Source organism: Maylandia zebra, linkage group LG8 (assembly GCF_041146795.1).
Source record: "Maylandia zebra isolate NMK-2024a linkage group LG8, Mzebra_GT3a, whole genome shotgun sequence".
In the NCBI taxonomy this organism is placed as follows: domain Eukaryota; kingdom Metazoa; phylum Chordata; class Actinopteri; order Cichliformes; family Cichlidae; genus Maylandia; species Maylandia zebra.
Genome location: NC_135174.1, coordinates 26041922 through 26066233, shown reverse-complemented (window position 1 = coordinate 26066233; position 24312 = coordinate 26041922). Strand labels below are relative to the sequence as shown.

The window sequence follows — 24312 nt, the reverse complement described above, 5'->3', positions numbered from 1 at the left end:
CCGTCTTTATTTGCTGCTTTTGTGCCTTTGTTCATTCCTCTGCAATAAAACCAAAGTCCATGTGCACAACCCTGTCCTGGCTGACATGCTCTCTAGCCCCACAGCAAAGATGAAAACGGTGATAGTGTGCAGCAGATGACTGTAAGAATATTTAATCCCGACCCGCATATTAAAGTTTTTTCCTTCCAGTGGTTTTTCAGTCAATGGAAGAGAAATGTCTTTAGATGAATGCTAAGATTGTGTGCTTTTGGAAATGGAGGGCCAGCAGCAGCAAGCACAGAAATGTGCATGACGTCAGTTACAATCGTTGGCGTTAATGGTACAAGATCTGAGGGAGATGACAGGCTCGTTGTGTGATTAACATCTGTTTCCTTTATGTTGCAGTAGCTAAACATTAATGAAAACTGTTTGCTCTTTATTGCAAACTCCAGTTGCTTCAGTCCCTCACACTGCCTATCTTCCTGCGAGATTTCTTACTAAGAAAACGAGCCTTCGCCGAGCTGACAGATTCATAGAAGGCTGTTTGAGAAATGCCTCATCGGCCTGCTCCCCTGCAATCCAGCAGTGAAAAGTCCAGTCTCACCACAAGAATTTCCATACAACCGCCTATAATCTGAAACACATTACCATCCTTACATAAACAGGGGCTGTGCTTGTGTAGCTTTATTTCCCTCCAAAATAGGTTCAGCGACTCTCAGAGATGTCTCATTTGTGGACTCTTGAGATGGCAGGCGGGGTCAGCAGCAGGACGCTAGCCCAAGTATAGTGTTTCTAGGACCAGGTTTTGGTCTTTATTTTAGTGCTGTTGTGTCACAGTTTCCATTTTTCTTGCTGCATCTTTTCCATTATTCTGTGTATCTGCTGTTGGTGGCTTCATTAGATCCAAATTAACTTTGGTTTTATTGGGCCTTCTACTCAGGTATGCAGTGTCTTTAATGGGTGTCATTATTAACAATGGTTTTCTGAATGTTATGCAAGGAATCTACAGACTGTTCCCTCTGTTCATACCGACTATAAAGCAGCTTCTTCCTGAAGTGAGGAAATGCATAACAAAGTCCGCCTTGTGTGTGTAGAAAAACTTACACAATTCAACTCAGTTCATGTAATTTGACACTTTAGATTTCAGAGTTAAAAAAATCATTAGATAGCTTAAAACGTATTGGTTATTATAAGATGTTTTTTTTCCTCTGGAGCCATGAGGTTCCAGATGATTAGCTGACACATTTTCTTCAGCACATTTAAGATGCAAAAGGATTCATTTGGGATTTTATGGCCAATTTCTATAGAGGGAATAATAACAGCTACCAAAAACATCTTAATGCACATCTATACACAAATAAGCTTTAAACACTAACATATCCATTATCAATTTACCTATGAATAAAATAATTGAAATTTGACTTGCCCTTTAGGGTTTAAATTTGTCAGGCATCACATGTAAACTGTCTGGCTGATGATGCAACAAGCAACCGCAACCTGTCTGTGCAACATAATGCCCTGACAAAATTCCCAGTACCCTCATTCTCCAGTCTACACACAGGACTCTTTATCTCCTGTCTGAATCTCATTCACTTCAAGTCCGCTAACATGACGTAGAGCTTAGCAATCCCAGATAAGGAGTGTAGTCTTTTGGTTATTTATGTGCGTTTGTGGTTTTGGGTATGTATGCGTTGTCTTTTGTGCACATTGTGTGTCCAAGGTAGCGATGATGTCGTCCCCTGCCTCCTCCTTTGTTGTATTGTTCTCTTGTCCACCTGTTGGAGCTGTGCTTTGAGCCACAGTGGGGGTGGAACAGCTTACTCACTTTCACAGCCAGCACCTCACATCACTTTGCAGCTCCTAAGTGAAGGAGTACATGTAGGCGGATTATTTACTGTCAGCATTCGGTGGCCATTTTTCTCTTTCAAAAGCTTCATGGGAACCATTTTTCAGACTGTACACTTTGAAACTTTGTGTTCTTATTTCTCCCAATTGGTAATCAGTTGTTAAAGATGTGCCATAAAAGTGAAAATTCACATTAAAGGGGTTTAAGCAAATTAAAACGGCTTTTACATTCGTATATCTGAACTCACCCGACTGAAATCTCTGCATAGATGGTCTGTCTTTATTTTTACACATGAAAAGTTCTCAGAATAATTTAAGGAAAAAAAAAAGCTAGAATTTCTGTTATTTAGTTAATTATTTCAGCTCTAGCATAATAACTAATCCCGTTTCATCTATTTCTGTCCTTTTCTTGCCTCCTCTGTCTACTCCTGCTGTTATTTTTTGTCCATCCGTCTGTTTTTGTGCTCTTCCATGCTGCCCTTTTAGCCCTGATAGAAATCATAGTACTTTCCTGAAATAGCGTGTTGAGTAATGTCTGGTTCTTTTGGGTTGGATCATTTCTCAGTTTTTTTCTTCTCGCTCTGTTTCTTCAAAAATCCACCCAGTCATCCATTTTCATAGCCAAAGCCCACTGTGATTTTTACATCAGCCGCTGCTGGCCAGTGTGTTAAAGCGTAAACGGGTTCTGTGTCAGGAAAGCGGCCAGACTCAAAAACTCAACCACTACCACCACTGCTCCCTTCATTTCTTCTATATTAACAGGCCCTCAAGGCCTTCATTGAATTTTTAATATTTAATCGGGACAAAGTCCACTACTCAAATACTGTACATGCTGCAGTGGCAGCCTAACTTTGGTATGGTATATTGTGTGTGAATAAAGAGGCGGAGCAGATAGCTGTGATCACATTAAACAAAGAAAGGAGGGTCGGCCACCTGATCTCCAGCCAGGCTGTTTACACATGGCTCCCATTTCCCCTAAGTATCCAGGCCTGCCGCCCTCATGGGAACTTTGTGTAGCTTGGCTTTGTCTGTTAATCTGCCTGTTGCAGCTCCTCACAGAAGATTGTTTTATAAGACATGTACCTCTTGTGTGACAGTTTTTATGAGTTGTGCTTTAATAATTTCCTCTAAACAGCTAGCAAAACAGCGATAATACCTATATACTTTATGCAAATGAAAATATGGAAATGTCGTTTTTACCTATGTGAAAAGTGCACATAGTGAAGTGTGCACAATAGAAATTGTGAGTTATATTACTTACTAGAATCGGTGTCAGTATCACTTGTTGTATTTTTTCAGTAGTATTATCCTTAGTTTTATTATTTCAGCTGTTTAGTTACGCTTCTTTCAGTGTGACTTGTCAGGTAAAACCAATCCCATTAACATTGGCTCAGGTCCATCGGGGGTCCCACTTAGCTACTCTGAATCCGTAATACAGGAAGCCTGGAAGTGGGTCACTTAAATGAAAGCAGATGTCAGCATATCAGTTATACCAGTGTTTTTCCTGTTATGTGCCCGAGTCTGCTATATAAAAAAAGGTCTATGCAAACACTGTTTTCAAACATGTGCTCACGCTTTTCCAAAGTGGCATAGTCAAATTATCCAGCTGTCCAAAATACAAACAGAACTGAAATCTAATATAGAGTTTTTAACTTTCTTACAAGTTTATTATTAATTTGGAAATTGGTATTTGGCGAAACAATAGGATTTTGTGTCCCCTTGATTGCTTTAGAGCGTGGGTCACATACAACACAAATTTGATCCAGATGAGTAAAACTCCTCTTTCTGACAGTGCAAAGACATTTAATTAAGCATTTAATCCCCGACAAGTCTTAATATCAGAAAAAGAAGTGCAATTTCAGCAACATCTGTTTTCTACAAGATAAATGTGCTAAATTACAGGGCCTTATGTTTGACACCACTGATTTAGAGATGACCATAGACTCTTCTCTCTGTGATACACAGCATCCAGTTCAATCATCCTTATGTGGATTTATTACTGTACTTTTTGGCTTGTTATTATTTTGACAGATGGGGTGTCTGCATTTCTCTGCCTCATTCTAATTTGATATCATTAAATCGTTCACTTTTAGGTAGACATGACATCATTAGAGGACAAAAAGCGTGACAGTGTTCATACCAGACCCATTCATTGTAAGATGACATAAGATTTAGTCAGTCTTTTGTTTACGTTGCTGATGTAACTGTTAAAGGATGTTGCCTAGTTTCTTGTATTTATTTTAGACAGTGAAAAATTCCAGATTTTTTGATCCCGGGGGATAAAGAAAGTGAAAAGTCCTTTATAAAAGCCTATTGTTGGAGGAAACTGTGCCAGTAGCTTGGAACCATTTGATGTGGGCCTGTGGGAGGGTGGATGGGTTATGTGTTGACGGGCTGTGTCTCCTAAAGATAGTGCTAAACAGCAGCTCCCAGACTAAGCAGGCTTTACAAAGCAGCGGAAAATCCCCTAATGCACAGCCCAGATGTCTGATGGCTGCAGACCGTGAAGAAAACTTCTGTGGCACAGTACATAAAAGAATGGAGCAGAGGAGAGCAAAGTGGAGTAGAGCAGCACTTTGAACACATTTCTGGTGGGTAGCAGAATAAAAAAGGCACTGATATTTGCCAGACAAACTTCGATTATTATAGTTGGTCTGTATTGGGCACTGTGAAACAATGGCTGTCCTTGAGAGCTGGACAGTTATACATGAGATCACATTCAGTGTTTCAACAGATTTAGACTTTATTTCTTGTGTGGGATGGATGGAGGGGGGGGGGGGTTCTAATTGAATTAATAAATACTTCTGTTTATAATTTTGTCTTCTGCAAATATTTCATTTGCCAAGTACTTTGACACAAATAACTGAGCAGCTGCTCTCTAATAGGTTTGTCATCCTCCGGATGAACTCCTGCATCCTGCAAATGTTGGCAGTAGTCTTCATTTTGCTTTGCAGCCTCATAACAGCACACGACCAGCTCTCCACCTGCTGCAAGGTTCTGGTTAAAATGATGTTAAAGCTTGCAAAAGATCTCTAAAGCAGAGCAGTAGATACCATCACCAGCTGCAGTCTAGCACATTGACCACTGATCAAGATCTTCCGTGAACGAGATCAAATGGTATTTTAGCTTTTTGGTGGTGATGGATCTTGTAAAACAAGAGTGAGGAAAATTTACTATTAGTAAATCAATTTAGGATGTTGCTGTTTAAAGAAAGAGTTTATTTGCTGTGTTTGACCAGCGAAAGGGAGTGGAGGAATAGGTGGATCAAATCAGCCACGTAAGGAAAGCCCAAAAAGTTGATTCTGTTCATCTGGACATAGCGTTGTGAGTGAAAGAAACATTTCATTGAAAACCTACGTCCAGATGAACAGAATCAACTTTTTGAGCTTTCCTTACGTGGCTGATTTGAGCATGCATCAAGATATTACTAAAAGAGACTCATATCTTACATCTTCAGAAGACTTTTATTCCGTGACCCACACATAGATGTACAGTGCTATTTTATGTTATTAAAACAAGTTTAAAATCCTTGCATAAGAAAACCTGGAACCATTAAAAGTTTGGCTCATTTGGCATATTTGCTGGAAAAAGATATGCAGTTGTTTAGTACAAAAATGAATACTAATTGTTTCAGGCCTACACTTATGGGGAGAAGCAGAAAAGCTAAAATAAGCAGCATGGTTTTTGTTATGGCTTTTTAAGAGAAGATAAGGTCTTCCCTTACCCAGCATTAAAGCAGGCTGCTGTGACTCTAAACACGAGCAGTGATGGTAATGAACACTGAGTTTAAAAGTGGAACAGACACAGATTATCTCCCTGCCCTTCATAATTCCTACGGTGACCCTGAAGTTCACACTCACAATGATGACAACACAGAGTATCTCGGCTCAACCTGATGTGGGCCACAGATTGCACCATCAGATGTAGGGCACAGTTCAGACACCCACTTCTTCATTGCAAGTGTGCTTAAGCCTCACTGGTCTAATTTTTAACATGAATTCCTCGCCTGCTTTATTTGAACTTTAGGAGTTAAAATGCTGATCCTGCAACAAGTCTCTGTATGAGTGCTAAGCAGAGACAGAAAATCATATAAAATGTTATAACGGCATCACTGTGAGCTGCTTCAGGGTGATTTGTTGAAGAAGGCTTTTTTCCTCTCGTTATTTGAGTCACATTTACCTCCGAATTCTTTCCTGAGTTTATTCCTTTTCTGGGAAGATGGGGTGTGCTTCTTGGTGAGAAAATGTTATAATTTGCTTGTACTCCTCCCCAAGTTAACCATAAAAAAGACCCACCCAAACAAGATTGGAGACAGCGGTTGTGCTCAGCTTTGCTCTGTAATTCACATCTGAGGGAAACTTGTCATATGTGTATATGTGCAGTAGGGTTGTAGACATGTGTGGCAAAAGTTTGTCCTGGTATTTAGAGGGGAGACAGAGTACCATGTTAGAGTGAAAAAACATTGGTCTCTGTCTGTTTAAGGGTAAATATGTGTGTTGATCTGCTCATGTCTCATTGAGACAAGGTGGAATCTAGAAGAAGCAGACAGATGCCTGTAGGCAGACTCAACCTCATCGTGTAGTAGGGCTGTTCGATATAACGATATACATCGGATGACGATATAAAAACGTCTATCGTTTCATTTTACGCTATCGTTTGTTTCGTGGTGTCGCAAAATAAACTGTTTACGGCAATATTGTTTTCATTGTTTTGATAGTCACTGTAGTGGCTATATTAATTTCTTAAAGTTCTCTCTTTCTCTTATATTTAATATAACCACACTACAGACGGACAAGCGCCTGTTTTTATGCGTTGTCGTTAGCAACAACGACGGTAACACCTTCCGTGTCCGCTTGTTTATGTTCCACATAAACCTTTCACAATAAAGCTCAAGATCCTGTTGAGGCTTTTCAAAATAAACGGAATTACGTGAAAGAGCAGATTATTTACGGATGAGAAGTAAAAAAAAGCCGCCAGGTGCTAAAAAATAGACCTTAGACTCAAACGTTAGAACAGGCTTTTCCCCGCAGCACGCCGTGTAATAAATACTCACAAAGAAAACGGCGGCTGTTACAACTTATGTCTAAAAATGTATCGTTTCATGCATCGGTTAAAACACTCGACTCCAGCTACATGACGCCCAGCTGGAAACACTTCACGCAAGTCGAGCTGCCCGAGATTCTCAGAATTTACAGAAAATGTTACATTTTTGTGATTTATATCGTTATCGGACGATAGAATTCTTATATCGGGATATGAGATTTTGGTCATATCGCACAGCCCTATCATGTAGTGAAACATTGTGATGGTTACACTCCGATACCGTCAAGTCGAGGTTTAGGAGCGGATTATAAGAAAGCCCAGTCTTGATCACATGACTAACAGCTTTTGGTTCATACTCACATTCACATCCATGGTCAATTTAGGTGACCAGTGCATTGTTGTTGTTTTTTAACCCTGTGAAGTTAAAATGAATTCATATTTATGCTTACCAGTCTGCCGAACTGGAGCATTTCAGCCAGCAGAAACTGCGATGAGATGCCCACTCCTATATGATAACTGCAGTTGTCCAATCTGAACCTAGTAAAAGCATGAGGGACGTTTTGTCTTCTGTCTTTAAATATGAGATTGAAAAATGGTTCTAAAAACCAAGATCAGATGGATTATTGTTTAAATTTCAGTGTGATATATCGGGGGGTCATCAGTATAAAATTGATTAACAATATTATGTTAAAAATAAAATCAAGAAGCAGTATATAGAGTGAAATCATAATTTTTCTCAAAATTGAAATTTTAAATGTATTCTTCCATTCGACTTAGCCTTCAACCCTGTCTGTGTTTTTGGTTAGGACTGGTGTTGACGTGTCTGCAGATGGGTGTGCATTGCTAGTGGCTTGTGATCACATTGAAATAATACATGTCACCGTGATTATTTTAGCAACATTAATCATTAAATGATAATTTAGTTGAAAGTCAGGCCATGGAGTAGTCATCAGCAAAGATCATCTTCCTACTCCCTTTTTCTCTTCAGCTCTTCAGCTCTTCTCCATCTCCTGCTTCTCTTTTTTTCCCTGTCTGATTCTCCCATTTTCTGGCAGCCCTTAGGAGAGACCTCTTTGGAAGGAGATCACACGACTGCAGGTCAGACCAGTTTAGCCACACTTCCTTTCACAGCTGGGCAGACAGAAAGTTGGATGATGGGAGGAAGTGAGAGAGGATGTAAAGAGAGTCGCATTATTACACCTGCAGATTTATGTACTGCCCAATGTCTCACTTTAATCCCTTATTTAATTTTTTATCTGATTTTAAAACAGACAGATAACCTGACCAAACTGAAATCTGATTCAGCTTCAGTGCTCCTATAAATAACATTTCTGGGAGGCTATTATGGCCTCCCAGCTATTAAGGTTCTCTAATCTTTTTCCTGTGTGTCATTTAAATCCTTCTAAATCAGAGTGGAACAGATGGATCAGCCAGCCCTTTATCTCAGCTAACATGCTCCAACTGATTGAGTTTCGCTTCTTCTCTCCTCTCCTCTCCTCTTCTGATATTTATAAACCTAGGTGGGGAAAACGGGTTTCTTCTGGGCTTTTTGCTGAATAAACTCACCCTCTGTGTCAGTCCTGACTATACAACTTCACAGTGAATCATGAGCATGTTGAATGATTAGATTACTCTTTGTTTGTGTAGTGTGTAATGTTTTACTATTGGAAGGGAAATTGAAACCCACAATGCCATTGGCACTGGCATTGTGGTGGACACAGTAATAATATTTATATGCGTTTCCCTGCGGTGTTTGCTCAAAGAAAGGTTCTGCCGATGCCTCGATTCACTTTTGCTTTGCAGTAGTGACAAAAATATCTTGACAATTGATATTTACTTCAAAATGCAAAATGTGATGTTACTTGCACTGACCAGCGTATAAGCATTCATAAATATGAATCTAAAGATCAACTTTCTATGACTCAGGAATAGTTCAGTTTCTTTGTAGTGGGGTTTTAATGCAGTTCTGATCTACAATAAGTGTGCATACCAGTAGGCCATGCCCCTAAGCACACAGCAGCAGCTGAAAGAAACCAAAGCCATGTACTGCTGTGGACAGTAACCACCTGAAAGACATTAATATTGGTTTATATGTATATGCTTTATTTATGGTTTCACCACTTTACCTGTTCTTTCTGACAAGGAAGCAAACTCCAGAGTTCACTAACAGTAATTTTACCTTACAAAACACAGGAGTCCTTTGTTTACTGAGGCAGCAGTTGGTAACCAACTGTAAACTTAAAAATCACTGTTTTTGCCAGCAGAGTCTGGTGGCTTTAAAGAGAGATTTCATTATTAGCATCATGGCCCACATTGTTGTTTTCTCAAAGTTAATCAGCGTTGTTGTCTGCTGTCAGTCATGTAGTTTTAACATCAAAATATAACTTCAAGCTTTAAGTCATTCACATGTGTTATTACTGCACAGTGTCTCCCTCCTTGCTGTTGCACAGTGACTGATGGTGAAATGAGTGTCGAGCTGCACAAAATAACAGTTTACTGAAGAAACACTTGATGTATTGCAACATTAAATTATATTGATATAAATAATGTATGATTCTGCACGCACTGACCTATTTTTAGCTACCCAGCTTTACCTGCTACTTCACGTGTAATTAGGTCATCTCATGTGGTTTATTGCTGCTATGTTATTGTACCAATGATATGCTGACATGTGTCAGCCAGACTTAGGACTCATTTAGCAGAACGTTTAAAGCGTCTTACCCTATATTTTAAAAAAACTTATCATGAGGGTTTAGCAACTTTTTTTTTATCATCGTGTTTTTTTCAAACATTGTTAATCACGGCTTAAATCAATAACTTCATGTTTGTTTGATCTTTGATCCTTTTTCCTGCATGTATCGCTGCAGAGGGTTGTGTAAAATCTTCCATATGTATTAGACTGGATCGATTATGTGAAGGTCATAATTCATGCCAAGTCTGCATGAATTAAAACATTTATTAACACATTTCCTGGAAATATAATCAGTATAGTAATTTAAGACTAAGTACACTTAATACTATACTTAATACTGAGGTCAGTTTTTGAAAAAACAAGCACATGAAATACACAAAACTGTGTAATTTTATTAGTTTATTTCTAAATGAAGACTTTAGACAATGAGGTAAAACAATGAACAGCGTCCTCCAGAAATTAATTTAATGTAGAACAAGAAACTTCAGTTGTGTAGTTGGACATTTAGAGCTTGCTGTAAAAGCGACTCAGTGACCATAGACCTTGATAGTACCCAATTTAACAGAAGGAATAAATATGTTAATATCCTACTACAAAACCACGGTTGGGTTCGATACCTAATCTTTCTACCACCCACCCATATACTGTGAATATATCTTGCTAACCAAGGTGATAACACTCCACCTTCTGGTTCAAATGAGGTCACTTCTTGCTCCAAACAAAACAGGATATCAGAAAGCAATGGGTGGTGTCACTGTGGCTTCTTCTTTTGTTATACAGGCTGTTTTGGAAAAAACAAGCACAGTTCAGTCTGTCTGTAGATATATTCCCATATTCCCATCTCACTCTTTCCACACATACACACTGTGTTTTTCTCCACCCAATTAGTCCCCAGCAGACACTTCACCAGCATAATGTCTAATACACTATAAAAATACCTGCACATTTGTCATTATGGTGGTAGACCCTGTCACCTCCCATCTCGTAAAGTATTGTCCACCAGAAACTATTGCACATGTGAGTTAAGTGGGCAGCTCGCTGTGTCGACCCATGCGGTAGGAGATGGAGGCCCCGTCTCAGACAAAGACCTCCAATTGATGTCTAAACAATGGTGCTGGCACACAGCAGCCTCCTGCTTGTGGAGGGCACAATAGGTCTTTTACTGTAGCACCAGGGGAGGAGTTGCTAGCAAGTTAGCTTAGCTGCTTAGAGACATTGTTGTGAACCTGAACATTCAACCTCCATGTGCTTGGAGGTTTAACTGGTGGTTTTAATATTTGCTCTGGTCTTCAAATGTCAGAATTTCTTTTATATATTTAGTGTAACTGAAAAGTGACACGATGATGGGCCATGTTGGCTGAGAATAAGCACATTATATTATGCATGCACAGCAAAAATTAGTATTGAATATATTGAGTCACAAAGAATACCTTCGGTTTTCTGTGGTTTTTTTGTGTTTTTGTTTTTATCTAACCTTGTTCTGGTTGATCCTCTTTCAGGACACGTGTGTGTGGTATGTCATTGCCACCTATGACACTGTGTCAGTCAATCTAAACACAGGAATGAGCTAATCTGAGTGTGTGCCTTGCTGTTTTACATTCTTAGAATTTTCTGTTCTCTTGTTTCCTGTTTTCTTAGTACTTGTGCTTCTTTGGGTCTAGAGATATGACCATAAACCAGTATTTCGTTTCTATTTCCATGGGACACTGCAACTGATGAAAGATAAATCTAATCTGATGGAAACTTTTCCTTTTTTTTTTAATAGAGCCAATTTCCTGCACTGGAAGGTTGGTTTACGATCATCTTGAATCCAAATGTCACACAGAGGCCATTTTAGGGCGCATAAAATAGATTAACAGGGCTGAGGCTTATCTCCTTTTAAATATGCTGATAAACAAAATGAGAGTCTTGGACACCCATCAGCAATTTGGGATGATGCTCAAAGACTTTTATATTGACAAATGTGTTCATGTGCAGCAATATCGAAGTGTTGAGGACTACTTAACCTCTCTCATCGTCTGACTCAGCAGTCATAATATGCTTTTAGGGTTGTTTGCAAATGCAGCAGCAGAGGTTTGGCAGCTGTGGAGAAAGAGACCATTCTTCTGTGGAGAGAAACTGGCATCCTAGTCCATTTTGGAGAGGAAGGAAGTCAGGCAGGCGGCTTCAGGGAGAGGGAAAAGCCAGGAGAGGGAGAGAAAGATTGTGTGGGTGAAAGAAAAGGGCACAGAAAGTTAGAGCGCGGGAAAGGTAGCCAGAGGTAGAGCAACTTTAACATGAACTATTATATGTTTGGCAGCTATTTTGCTTGTTTTTTTTAAACTGAAGAAGAAAAAACCTAATTTACTCCTGTGGCTGGATATGCTCCAATCTGGTCAGATTGGTCAGCGGTTCATCCCAAAGGGGTGGGATGTGGATTAGGGAAAACATCAGACCTGTTGGGTGCTTCCACAGAAATCTGGGGATGTCTCTTTAGAAAACTTAGAAAAACATACTATATACAAAGACTTCCCCAAAATACACTGGAATATCTGTTAATAGTGCTTTGCTGGTTCACAATGATTTAACCCAACCCTTCTCCATAAGCCATCAGTTATTATTTAAACAGCTTCCTTATTGATATTAACCTTCATAACAACAGATACATTCAAAACAGCGTCTAACACAGAGCACGCTAATAACATCTGCAGCATGATATTGTAACATGCAAATAAAGCAAGATAGGAAACCTTAAGCTGGTGTCACAGTTTGTTCATATTTCATAAATGCCTTTCTGCTATTGTAATTGGTGAAAATGTAATCTGTAGAGGTCTAAAATGTGGTGTGACTGATTTGTAAAAGGGCGATGTTGACAAGTGTTGCAATTGTGTCAGCATTGTGATTCTGCAGTGTTGTAATTATAATGCTTTTTGTGGTTTCTGGTGTCTGATATTAGACTATACAGAACTCTAGAGTAATACAGTAAATGAGCTGTATAAAAAATATAAGAATTATATCTTCTAAATACATGGAAACTATGCATTTTGAATAGTAAAGGCATTGCATTGTAGTTTTGTTTTGTTTTTTTTAACATATGTTTCCAAAAAAAGTTTTGTTAATCTTTATTATTTCAATGAAAATCATTGAAATCATTGCCAGGCTATCAGTCTAATCTTGTTGGTTGTGATTATCAATAAAAAAATCATTTTTTTATATTCTTCAGGTTTGAGAAGGGGAGGATCTACACCTACATCGGCGAGGTGGTGGTGTCTGTCAACCCTTACCGTGCCATGAACATATACAGCCGGGACGTCATAGAACAGTACAAGGGCCGTGAGCTCTACGAGAGGCCGCCACACCTGTTTGCCATTGCTGATGCTGCTTACAAAGCCATGAAGAGGAGGAACAAAGACACTTGCATTGTCATCTCAGGTATCACGAGAAGCCCCCCTGCACAGACCAGACAAAAGACACCTTTACATCTACAAAGCATTTGTTGAAACTCTTTTTGTGCTGTTGACTTCACACATTGTCTTCTGATGACTCAGATGTTTTGTCTTCTCAATTCAGCTGAAAATGATGATTATGATTAGTCCAAAACAAGTGTTTCATGTGGTCACAAGCTGGGTGAGTGCAGAGAGGATGAAGCACCACTTAGTGGTCAGAGAGGGAAATAAGACCCTCAGATCCTGAGATCACGCCATGAGTGCATTCTGTCATGTGGTTCGGGCAAATATTATTTGTAAAATAAAAAAATAATTAATGTGGAATTAAATAGTTTTGTGCATAACATGAATATAAAACAAAAACTGCAGCTCAGGATTTGTTTATGGGTCTCACCAGCATGGACGTCTCAACTCGTGTCTGTTTAAAATATTCAGCATTTTAAACCACTTGCATTTTGTTGGTTAAATTTGCAGAGCATGCAACACACCACAAAATTATAGATGCCAACATGATTTATGGTTATTTTAAAAAAAAAAAACCCGCTATTAAACTGTTTTGTTTTGTTTTTTGTTTCAGGGGAAAGTGGAGCAGGAAAAACTGAAGCCAGCAAGTATATAATGCAATACATTGCTGCTATTACCAATCCTAATCAGAGGGCTGAAGTTGAAAGGTGAGCAGCTCTTATGGACACTGTCAGCACATAAACACATGGTGAATATTACCAGAAAGGAAGTTGTTTTCTTGTGAGTTCCAGTTGTTATGCATCACCACTTCTGTGGGCAGAAAGCTTATCACATAATCAGTGTTATGGTTATTGAACAAAAACAACCAGGCGCGTATGTTTTAATAGAAGGTGTAAACGGTCTCACAACACATTTCTGAGTAAACAGGATTTAACTCTTCATTCTTTGTGTCGGTCCCAGTGCAATGATGACTACTCGCAGGTCTTATCACAGGTTTTGTTGCTAAAAATAAGTCAGTCTTTAATTTTAGAAGTAAATCAGCAAGTGGTCAGAGGCTTTTAGATCATAGTGGGATATAGTTACAGCTCAGCTAAGCTTAGTCAAAGCCACTGATAAGTGAATAGGTGTGAGCTGTTACTGTGCAAAAAGAAGTCGTTGCATCACATTACAGTCGGATTTTATTTCAGTCTCTTAAAATCATCAAGATAATAAGAAAGTAGAGCAGCTTTGATGCAAAGTCCACGAAATGTAGGTCAAGGGAAAAAGCTGGAAAAGCCTTGACGGTCAACCATTTAGGTGGTGAATACAAAGTGCTGACAAATGCGGAGACACTAAAACTTTATGCACGAATAAACATTTTGAAATCCATAAAATTCTTTGCTCACAGAGCAAAGTTTAGAATTGTGCTTTCTATTTATCGCTGAGGTTACAGCAGCTGGTGGTTTACTTCATTACATTTCAGTACAGGATGGTATAATTAGCCAATGCTTTAAAACCCTTGAGTATAGAAGAGTATAGTATTTGATTATATAAAGGATATTTAGAAAATAACAAATTGTAGATGGGTAGAAGGAGTTTGACTGCGTACTCACATACTAATGATATTCTAAAGGAAATGTATGTGGACAGGATGTGCTTCGTATGTATACAGTCTTTATCAAAAAGGCACTAAAGTAAGTTACTGTGTACACATAGTGTTTAAAGTTGTTGGCTGTGTTTATGTATGTCCCATATAAATTACCTGTTTATCTCTCGATCCACATACTAGACCGTATGAGTCACTGTTTTTAAATTGGCTGAACTTGGCGGCTGTTTGCCCTCTTTTTAAGTTGACTTCTTTCTAACTGGCTATCCCTCGCAAACAGGTGCTTTGACAGCAGGTGGGCGGGACTTTTTTTTTCTCACAGCTGAAGCTTTTAGCTTGAAATGACCATATGTGTCATATCTCCTTTCACTTCCATACAGATTCAAGCACAGACTTAATATTTCAACAGTAAAACGTAAAACAATCCTATTGGTGTATCCATCACAAGATACACCAACAAAAAACCTTATTTATGTATTATTTATAGAACTGTACTCAGGGGTTACAGTGGGCCTGAACGATCCAGAGTGGGATTTTTGATTGATATGTTTACTCAGAGAAGAAGGCGGCAGGTTATAGATTGCTCAGTGACATTTGATAAACTGGAAATTTCAAGCTTATGTCATGTCCTCAGTTATTTTAGGGCTTGTTAATATCAGATCTGTGCACGATACGCTTTTGATGTCATGCGTTTTGTTTTTCATATTGTGAAACATCCTGTAAGTGAAATTAAAGTATACTAACTTTATTTTTTATTTAAAGGTTGTATGAAAATACTCAGCAGTAGGGATGGGTATCGTTTAGGTTTTATCCGATACCGGTGCCAAATCGGTACTTTTGAAACGGTGCCGGTGCTCAAACCGGTGCTTAAAGAATGGAGAACACAAAATTGGTCCAAAAACCTCTCATGTTCAGCTGTTTTTTGTAAAAATATAACAATGTTAGCCTTTTCTGCAGCTATGGGGCATATATGGTATCACTCTTGGCTGGAAGCAGTGCTTAAACAATGGAAAAAACACAAACTTTGTCCTAAACCTCTCATGTTTAACTGTTTTCCACTTTTTCTTTGGTCATTTTAGCCTTTTTAGCCAGGGTGAAGGGAGTATCTGCCATCAAACAAGAGGACAGCATGTAGCTATGATGATGTTTGCTAGTTCACCTTACATGCATTAATGTAATAACGTGGTTAGCCTACTCAACGTAAATTAGCTACTCACGCAGAGAAGAACGGCTGCTGCCACCATCATCCGTCATCATTTCTGCTACACTGGCAGGGCTAGGGGCCAGGACTCTCCTCTTCGTGTTTTTGGGGGATGTTGCATAACAGGCAACCCACCCGCAGTAGATGTGCTCGGTGTGAGGTCTCGCAGCAAGCTATCAAATACGGCGCATTTCTGGGCTTTTAAAAAAAACGCTACGCGTCGCCAGGTGTTTCATCGGATTCGAGGTGTTAGCTCCTTTGACAGTATCACAGTATCAGCTTAAAGCACTTGTTGCAGGCTGCTGAGTTTGCATATTTTGCTATGAAGTACAGCCAGACTTTTGACCGCTTCGCCTTGGACATTTTTAATCTGTAGCTCTGCTCTAACAGAACGTACGTACCTGGCCCCGCCTACGATCCTCGGAAACGTAAAATGATTGGCTAGAATCTAAAGTGTATCACAGCTCAGGAAAAAAAAGCACCGAAATAAAGCACCGAAATGTGCGCTGCTTTTCGGTCTGGTTACTACCGTTTATGTCAGAACCGGTGCCATCATGGCACCGGACACCGGTACCCATCCCTACTCAGCGGTTAAATATAGGTTAGTCCAGGTTAAGCAGGTTTAAGCAGGTTAATTTGCATTACTGTGGTGAATGGATGATGTTGCACTGGTGCAGAGTGGCTGTGATGTTCATGGTCAGTGTTAGATTACATAAAGGGTAGCAGACATAAATTTGAATTTAAAATGATGAAGCTGATTAGAGTTGCTCACAGAATTGTGTCTGTATTTTCAGCTTTATAGTGTCTAAGGGATTCTTTCCCCCCATGCTGCACCACTAGGATTCCCCTGCCTATCAAATCCCACTTTAACCTCACTTTTCTCTTTAGTCACCTATCCATCATGCAGACCGGTGCCTTTAAAAAATTTTTCCTTTGTTTTTCTCTGCTTGCATCCTGCACAAGCTTCAGGCTGTGTGGATTTATAAGAATGAGAATTTAGGTTGAAACAAACTGTGTATTCTCTCCCATTAATATTATTTTATTAGTATATTAGTATAACATGAGATTCAGATGGCTTGAAAATGCCCTCAAAGAGCTACTTTTTACTTCAAGTACATTTCAGAGCCTGTACTTTTACACTTTTAGTTTGAGTAAAAAGTGTTTTTTGACACAACTATCTGAGCTTCTGCTTAAGTGGAGAATGTCTGTACTTATATTACCTCTGACATATACACACACACAAACATCAGCTGTTGAAATAATGGCTACATAACCATGGTAACTAATATACATACTAGGTCCTCTATAATCAGCCACTTAACTTCTAATATCATGATGCCGTCCCACAGAGTAAAGAACATGTTGCTGAAATCAAACTGCGTGTTGGAGGCCTTCGGCAATGCCAAAACCAACCGTAATGACAACTCCAGCCGCTTTGGCAAATACATGGACATTAATTTTGACTTCAAGGGGGATCCCATCGGAGGCCATATTAACAACTACCTGCTGGAGAAGGTATGCATTGCATTTGGTAAAGACTTTGTTTGATTAGTGCATGACGATTCTAAAATATTTTAAGTACATGTGCAAAAGTTTTCAGCATTAAAATGAAGGTGCCTGGAGTTTGTTACAGTAGTTGCCGAGCACATTGTTCCAAGCGGTCTCTGTCTGTTCTTTCTGTTTGTGTAATTCCAGAGTGACTGCCTGACATCCTAACCCTACCATATTATTTTTATATGTTTATAAAGCAAAATCATGCAGTGATAGTTACAGATTTTGTTTTTTCTTGGTTGACAAGGCTTCGAGCATTATGTGACACACGTTTTGTTCATTTTCCAAACAGTCCAGGGTAATTTTCCAGCAGGAAGGCGAGAGGAGCTTTCATTCGTTCTACCAGGTAAATATGTGCGCACCTGTGTTTATTTGCATGTAATCATTAAGGTTGTTTGTTAAAGGTTCCCTGTGCATGCACATATGGATTCACATGAATGCAAATGCAGCGGTGTCTCATTAATTCAGTGATCAACAGTGAGCAGTAGTGCAACAATAAACACTACTGAGTGCAATCAAAGTAAACTGCAACCTAGTAAACACTGATGAAAACAGTCTGTAAATATGTTAGCTGGACCTTGAAGACAGACAACACATTTTGGCAGGGAAATCTGGATGAAAACACAATTTTAGTTTATTTTTAGAAAAGCTCCACAGGGTCCCCTTTTTAATATGCAAAATACAGACTCAGCAGCAGGATTCTGAATCCCTGCAGCATTTCTGAGTCAAAAGACCTTTTGTTTCCAAATGTGGGAGGATAGTGAGTTGAGGTTGTTTGATGTTGAATTTATTTGTTTATTTATTAGGAACCCCCATTGGCTGTAACACAGAGCACAGCTACTCTTCCTGGATTCCATTTTAAAAATATACATGAACATGTTTCAAAACAACACTAATATTCCGCTAATATCAAAGAGCATAGAAACAATAGTGGCAATCTGTGTTGGTAAAGAAATCCAGGTAAAGAAATTCCGGAAATTAAATAGTTGCAGTACTCATTGAGATAAACTCCACAACCGTTGCCGTAGAAACTTGTCAAATGAAACTCTTTCTTTGTTTGATGTTTGGCAACCTGTTTCAGATACTCAAACACTTTTCTTATCACAAAACAAATGTGGCCTAGATTTCATGATACCTTTGTGTGTATATATAACAAAAGCTGTGCCTTTAAGTTATCGGTAAGTCCAGATAATTGTTTATGCATCTCGTGCAAATTGGTAGGAGCAGTGCAGAACTAGTCCGGCTGCCCTGTTCTGCACTCTAGGTTGTTTTATATGTTTTTGTTTGTTTGTTTATTGCTTGCTGAGCATGAGGAGCATACTAATAGGTCTGCTATTTGAACCAGAAAAGCAAACATTTTTAGTTAAGGGTATCATTTAGACAATTTCCTGAACTTGGGAAAAATTCCACGGAGTAAACATCTTTTCTTTTTCCTTTTCCTAAATGGCTTAACTTAAGATTGGCATGCTAATGGCTCAGGCTGCAGCATATTTCTGTTCTATATGATTAACACGTGCAAAGTTTCAGTCAACAGCATTAAAAACAACAAAGTATTTTCTTTGTTATCCTTCACTAGCTACTCAGAGGAGCTCCAGATTCCCTTTTACGCTCGCTTCACATCCAGAAGGACCCAAAAGCATACAATTTCATCAAAGTTGGAGGCCAGCTTAAGGTAATCTAGGCAATTTATATACATTGCAATTCACATATGAACTTTGTTGTGGTTTTGTTTTTAAAAAATTAAACTATTAAGATGTGTTTATAGAACTGGCAAAGCATGAAAACCCCTAAAAGAATGTCAGCGTGACAGTAAGTTTGTTTGCACTGGGATAAATACAATCAAGCACACGATTTGCAGATGTGTCTGTCCTGACCACAGTTTATAGGCTTTTTTGAAACAAACCACGTAACTCCCATATTTGGAGCACAAGTGGAAAAAATAATTTCATTGATTAACAATTCAAAGTCACGGTGCATTAAATTCACTGTGGTCTCTTGAGATATGTTTTAATTCAGACTTCTGCTGTGTGTTGCCATCTTTGCCTGAGCTTAATGAGTAGGAACAAAACCACTTGACAGCAACAAATTGCCTGACGTCATGGAACAAAACACCACCACACAGCCGAGGTGGCGGTTTGTACACAGTTCGCCTCAGCGACTCCTGTTTTTATAGGAAAGCATCTCAGCTAAGAGCTGGTTTGTTATTTAATTAACACGTGATATCCTGACTCGATTGATTAGAAGAGAAAGGAGAAAGCACAAAGACTAAACAGAAAAACATTGTAAACTGTAACATTGTATACTAACATCTGTATTTGTTCCATTGAACCATTAAGGGGGATAAATGTTGAAAAGATGTTACTCAGGCTTTGCTGATTGTTTCCTGTTTCCTTCCAGTTATTTGTTTTGATCCGCTTTCAGTGTCTCTCCTTCTTCTCTCCAGTCTTGCATCAACGATGGTGCTGATTTCAAAGCTGTAGCTGATGCCATGAAAGTGATCGGTTTCACAGGGGATGAGATTCAGACTGTTTACAAGATCCTGGCAACCATCCTGCATCTGGTAATGCCCAGTAATACGACAACTCTGCTTATTTCTTTTGCCAGCTGTGTCCCAGTGTATGTCTGTGAAGGTTCTCAGTCATCCAGGTCATGGAAACTTCTCTTAGAACTGAAGAAGCTTCTTGGATGAGAGGTGAAGCATCTTCAAGAAACTTAAAGAAGTCCACTCACTTTAATTTCCAAGCTCCTTAGATGTCCCAGAGTACAAACTCTTATTACTTTTATTATTACTTGGGATAAATCAGAAGAATTATTAAATGTCCAGCCCCAATACTAAAGCGACGCACCTAATATTGGCCTCTGGGGTTGGTAGGAGGTTGCCTGGGTCCTGCAGATCTTGCAGGTGCTCCATCAGATTGGGATCTGTGGAGTTTTGGAGGATGGGTCAAGACTTAGGACCTTTATGGTGTTCCTAAATAAAATCTCTAGTGTAGTGGGGTGCATTGTACTGCTGTGGGAGGCCAGTCCAGTCAGGGAGAGGTTCCTTAAGGCTAGATCAGTGTTCAAGTGGGTGGTATGTGAGTTAGACGTGAATACACGGAGCCAAGAATTCCCCTGAAGATTGATAAGGAACGAGACGATGAGTTATTCAGTGCACCTGACAGTGGTTTTGTTGATGTGGCTGATTTGTGTGGGGTGAATGAGAATTTTTATTTATTTTTGTTACTGTATATAGTGTTTGTCGCATAATCAGATCATATTTACACTTCTAAAATGTTGTTTATGCTTTGTTTTATGATTTTTATGTCTGTTTATTCAAAGCAAATTCCTGAAAATTATTTCAGTTTAGTGGTCGTTAAAAGACGAGCACCACAACGTTATTAAAGTTTAGTTGGGTTAAGCAGAATATGTTCCTCATTTAAGTTAAATTTCTCACGTAGCGTAGACGTTTTACTTTAGTATTTCATGCCATAAATACTAAGCCATTGTCTTTGTTCTATATTTTAGGGAAATTTGACATTTGGAGTGGACGGTGATGTGACCCTGATAGAGAACACAAAGCTGGTGTCTGTGATCAGGGAGCTGCTGTCCACCAAGGAGGAAAACGTGGAGAAGGCGTTGCTTTATCGCACGGTAGCCACGGGACGGGATGTCATTGAAAAACAGCACACAACACAAGAGGCCAACTACGGGCGGGACGCGCTAGCCAAGGTTATTGCTGTGAATACTCGATATGTTCACGGTGGCCTGTGGGCCAGCACCTGTAGGGCTGTGATATTTTGCTCAGTGCTTGGTGATATTTCTACTGCTGTTCACACTGATTCACACTTGCATGAGTCACAGTGTTATGACTCGAGACAGAGGCTGGAGACTGTGGAGGATGTAATGTTTGTGGGCAATTGCAGGACCAGCACTGTGGGTTGTGACTCATATATTTTGACATTTAACTTCTCTAACTGTTAATTGCACACTGGGTGATCTTGTGCCCATGAGCAAGGCACTTGCTCACCAGCAAGCTGCCAAGGAGTCCAAAACAAACAATTCACGCTGCGATTTTGTCGTCCACAGGCCATGTATGAGCGCTTGTTCTGCTGGATTGTGAGTCGCATCAATGACATCATTGAGGTGAGGAACTATGACGCCAAAATCCACGGGAAAAACACTGTCATCGGGGTTCTGGACATCTATGGATTTGAGATTTTCCAGAACAACAGGTCTGTATAAGAAAGAATAATTAAATAAAATATTTTAAAAAAAGGAGAATTTCCAATACATTTGTCTTTGTATCTTGTTGTAAAACACATTGCATTTAATGTTACTATTCTTTATGCTGCAGCTTTGAACAGTTCTGCATCAACTACTGTAATGAAAAGTTGCAGCAGCTCTTCATCCAGCTGGTGCTAAAGCAGGAACAGGATGAGTATCAGAGGGAAGGCATCCCCTGGAAACACGTAAGAAGAAAATACTCTAACTTTTCAGTGATCATTAACATGTTTTATCAAGTAGTTTTCATTTAAGATCCTTTCGTACATCATCATATGGTATTTAATTTGCCTGCTTGTATATTTTCGTTTCATCATGGTTACTTTTACTCCTTTGTTTCCTTTATTAGATTGATTACTTCAATAACCAGATCATTGTTGACCTGGTGGAACAGCAGCATAAGGGCATCTTTGCTGTGCTGGATGAAGCCTGTATGAATGTGGGCAAAGTCACTGATGAGGTTTTTCTGCAAGGACTCAATACGAAGCTGGCTAAGCATGCCCACTACACCAGCCGCAAGGTAGGGAAAATGAAGTGCGCGCTGTGCTGTCTCTATCTTCTTCTTTTTTTGAACTCAGCAGCTTCTCCTTTAAATGGGTCAGAAGTCTGATTGCTGTCTGGCTTTCAGTAACCCAAATATGTTTTAGACTGTGATTTCAGCAACTTTCTGACATTTTATGGACAAATATTAAACAAAATAGCACATTAATCAATCTAAAAACACATGATGGCTGTAATTTTCATCTCAATCCAGAGCAATATGTACAGGGAATATTTCTGCAGCACAGTTTAATCAAATATTTTTTTCATAATTTCCTGCTATCCCTTAGATCCAAAACTACACGCTTTTCAGCAAACTTTGATGTAAAAAATCAAGGCTGTTTGCTTCTAATGAGGCATTGTGTGGCTATAGTAACCTGAGAACAGCAGAGGGCAGATTACACTGTGCAGTAGCGATTAGTGCTTGGGGAAAGAGACTGAACATGATCCCGTTAGCTTTAATAATCAGCCAGGCTTACAGTGTAATTCACTCTAATGGTCTGTGCAGACCATTAGACTAAACATAAGCCAATTTAATTTGCAAACATCCTTTGCTTTCTCCGGGAGATCAGATGGCTTACAATGAGGTTAAGGTGACTTGCCGTCATAGATCTGGTTTGCGTGTATGTAGCTTTTTCTAGTGCTGTTTAACATGTAAAAGGTTGTCTGGAGCAGCTGATGATTAGTGTTCAAATCCAGGAGGTGTTTTTATTTTTAGGGCTGCAGTTTTCTGTGTGGACACAAGGGGGCATCAGCTGTCAGTGAAAGAGCTTCTTGGAGTCTGACTCAACACTTTGCACAAGTGATGTCACTGGCAGCCAATGAGAGTTTGTGGAGCTGGTGCTTTGCTGTGTTGGTATAAGTAGTGGAGAATGCGTATTTACAAATGCATGAGGGGAGCCATGCAGAGAAAAAGAGAGGAAGAAAAGGAGAGAGGAGGGAGAGGGTGATAGAGTGAAAATAAATGATGACAGGTGGTAGGTAAACATCTCTGTATATTTCTGGGCAGCATACTGTGGATCAAAATACTTAAAGCAACAGGCTACAAAGTAAGTCACTGTGTCAAAACTGTTGAAAGGCTGCATAGTCCCATGTGATGTGAAGAAAGAATAGTGAACGGTAGGCAGTGAACCCTGCAGTTGCTGTTATAGTTCAAAGTGAATGAAGTGCACTGTGACATAGAAACTGTGAATAAAGCCAGGATGAGTCAAGATCAGGTAAAGATTGTACTGTGGGGTGTATTCCTCTTACCCTCTTATCATCTTGGAGTCAGTATTCCCCTCGCCATCACTCTTCTGCTACACTCCGACCTCCTCCTGCTGCTGGTAGCAGACTTCTGACTTTGAAAGGCATGTGAAGTGGTGGGTTTGAATGTAAAGTGATCCAGCTGCTACTTCCTGGAACCAATATTGGCATGAATAAATATTATCCAGAGACTTTCCTCCTGCAGTGTCTGGACTACTGTACAATGTGGAGGCTGTTAATGTTGCCAGGCAGTATTGCCATAATGAGTGAATTGTAGGGGCCTTTAGTCAATCTCTGGGGCATTTTGGGGGGAATAAACGGTGCGTATTACCATTTAGATTAACATCTTTTCAAAAGTTAATTTGTCCAGACCCCACAAGAGATGAGCTTTCCAAGTAACATTGAATGCAGAGAAGATGATCTTTGAATGATCTGAAACAAAAAAAACAGCAGTTAAATTAAATGTTCTGCTTATTGCAAGAGCATGAAAGTGGATGAACTGAAGTGTAGCGAGTGTCTTCTCCTTTTTACCTCTTAGCTGTAAAAGGCTGATGGGGTGTTGTGGCAGAGAATCTCAGAGAAGTTCAAATCTCACTCACCTTGACCTCAAGATCAGAGGTCATGTTTTTTGGAAATCTTGTGAATGCAATAACTTGAAAACAAAACAATGTGGTATTTTCAAATTGATACCATAGCTATATGTACTGGGAGGCTGAGAGGTAACACCAGCAGCCGCCAGTATTTTTAACATATATAAGTAAAAACACTGCTGTTATATGCACCCCTTCACAATATAATAGTAAGCAGCACCCTCAAGTGTATTTCTATAGCTTTTCAGCTGTCCTCAGTTAAAGTTTGATGTACCCTATAGAAAAACAGCAAAAGAACAACAATAATGACATGGAAACAAGTGTAAAAGTGCTTTTTGTTTATAACATATTTAAAGCTTCAAGTCTGTCTGATCCAGTCTGTTGTCATA

General features: G+C 39.3%; 1 protein-coding gene across 1 annotated transcript in view; it reads left to right on the top strand.

Moving 5' to 3' along the window:
* The window catches only part of myo1d (myosin 1D), a 118687-nt gene that overhangs the window by 6634 nt on the left and 87741 nt on the right, over window positions 1-24312 (top strand). The window contains exons 2-11 of the mRNA XM_004556795.4: window positions 12762-12970; window positions 13562-13655; window positions 17084-17249; window positions 17578-17631; window positions 18862-18957; window positions 19729-19845; window positions 20793-20996; window positions 21354-21499; window positions 21622-21736; window positions 21898-22068. Of these exons, the coding sequence (XP_004556852.1) occupies window positions 12762-12970; window positions 13562-13655; window positions 17084-17249; window positions 17578-17631; window positions 18862-18957; window positions 19729-19845; window positions 20793-20996; window positions 21354-21499; window positions 21622-21736; window positions 21898-22068 (1372 nt within the window). The remainder of the gene's footprint in view (window positions 1-12761; window positions 12971-13561; window positions 13656-17083; window positions 17250-17577; window positions 17632-18861; window positions 18958-19728; window positions 19846-20792; window positions 20997-21353; window positions 21500-21621; window positions 21737-21897; window positions 22069-24312) is intronic.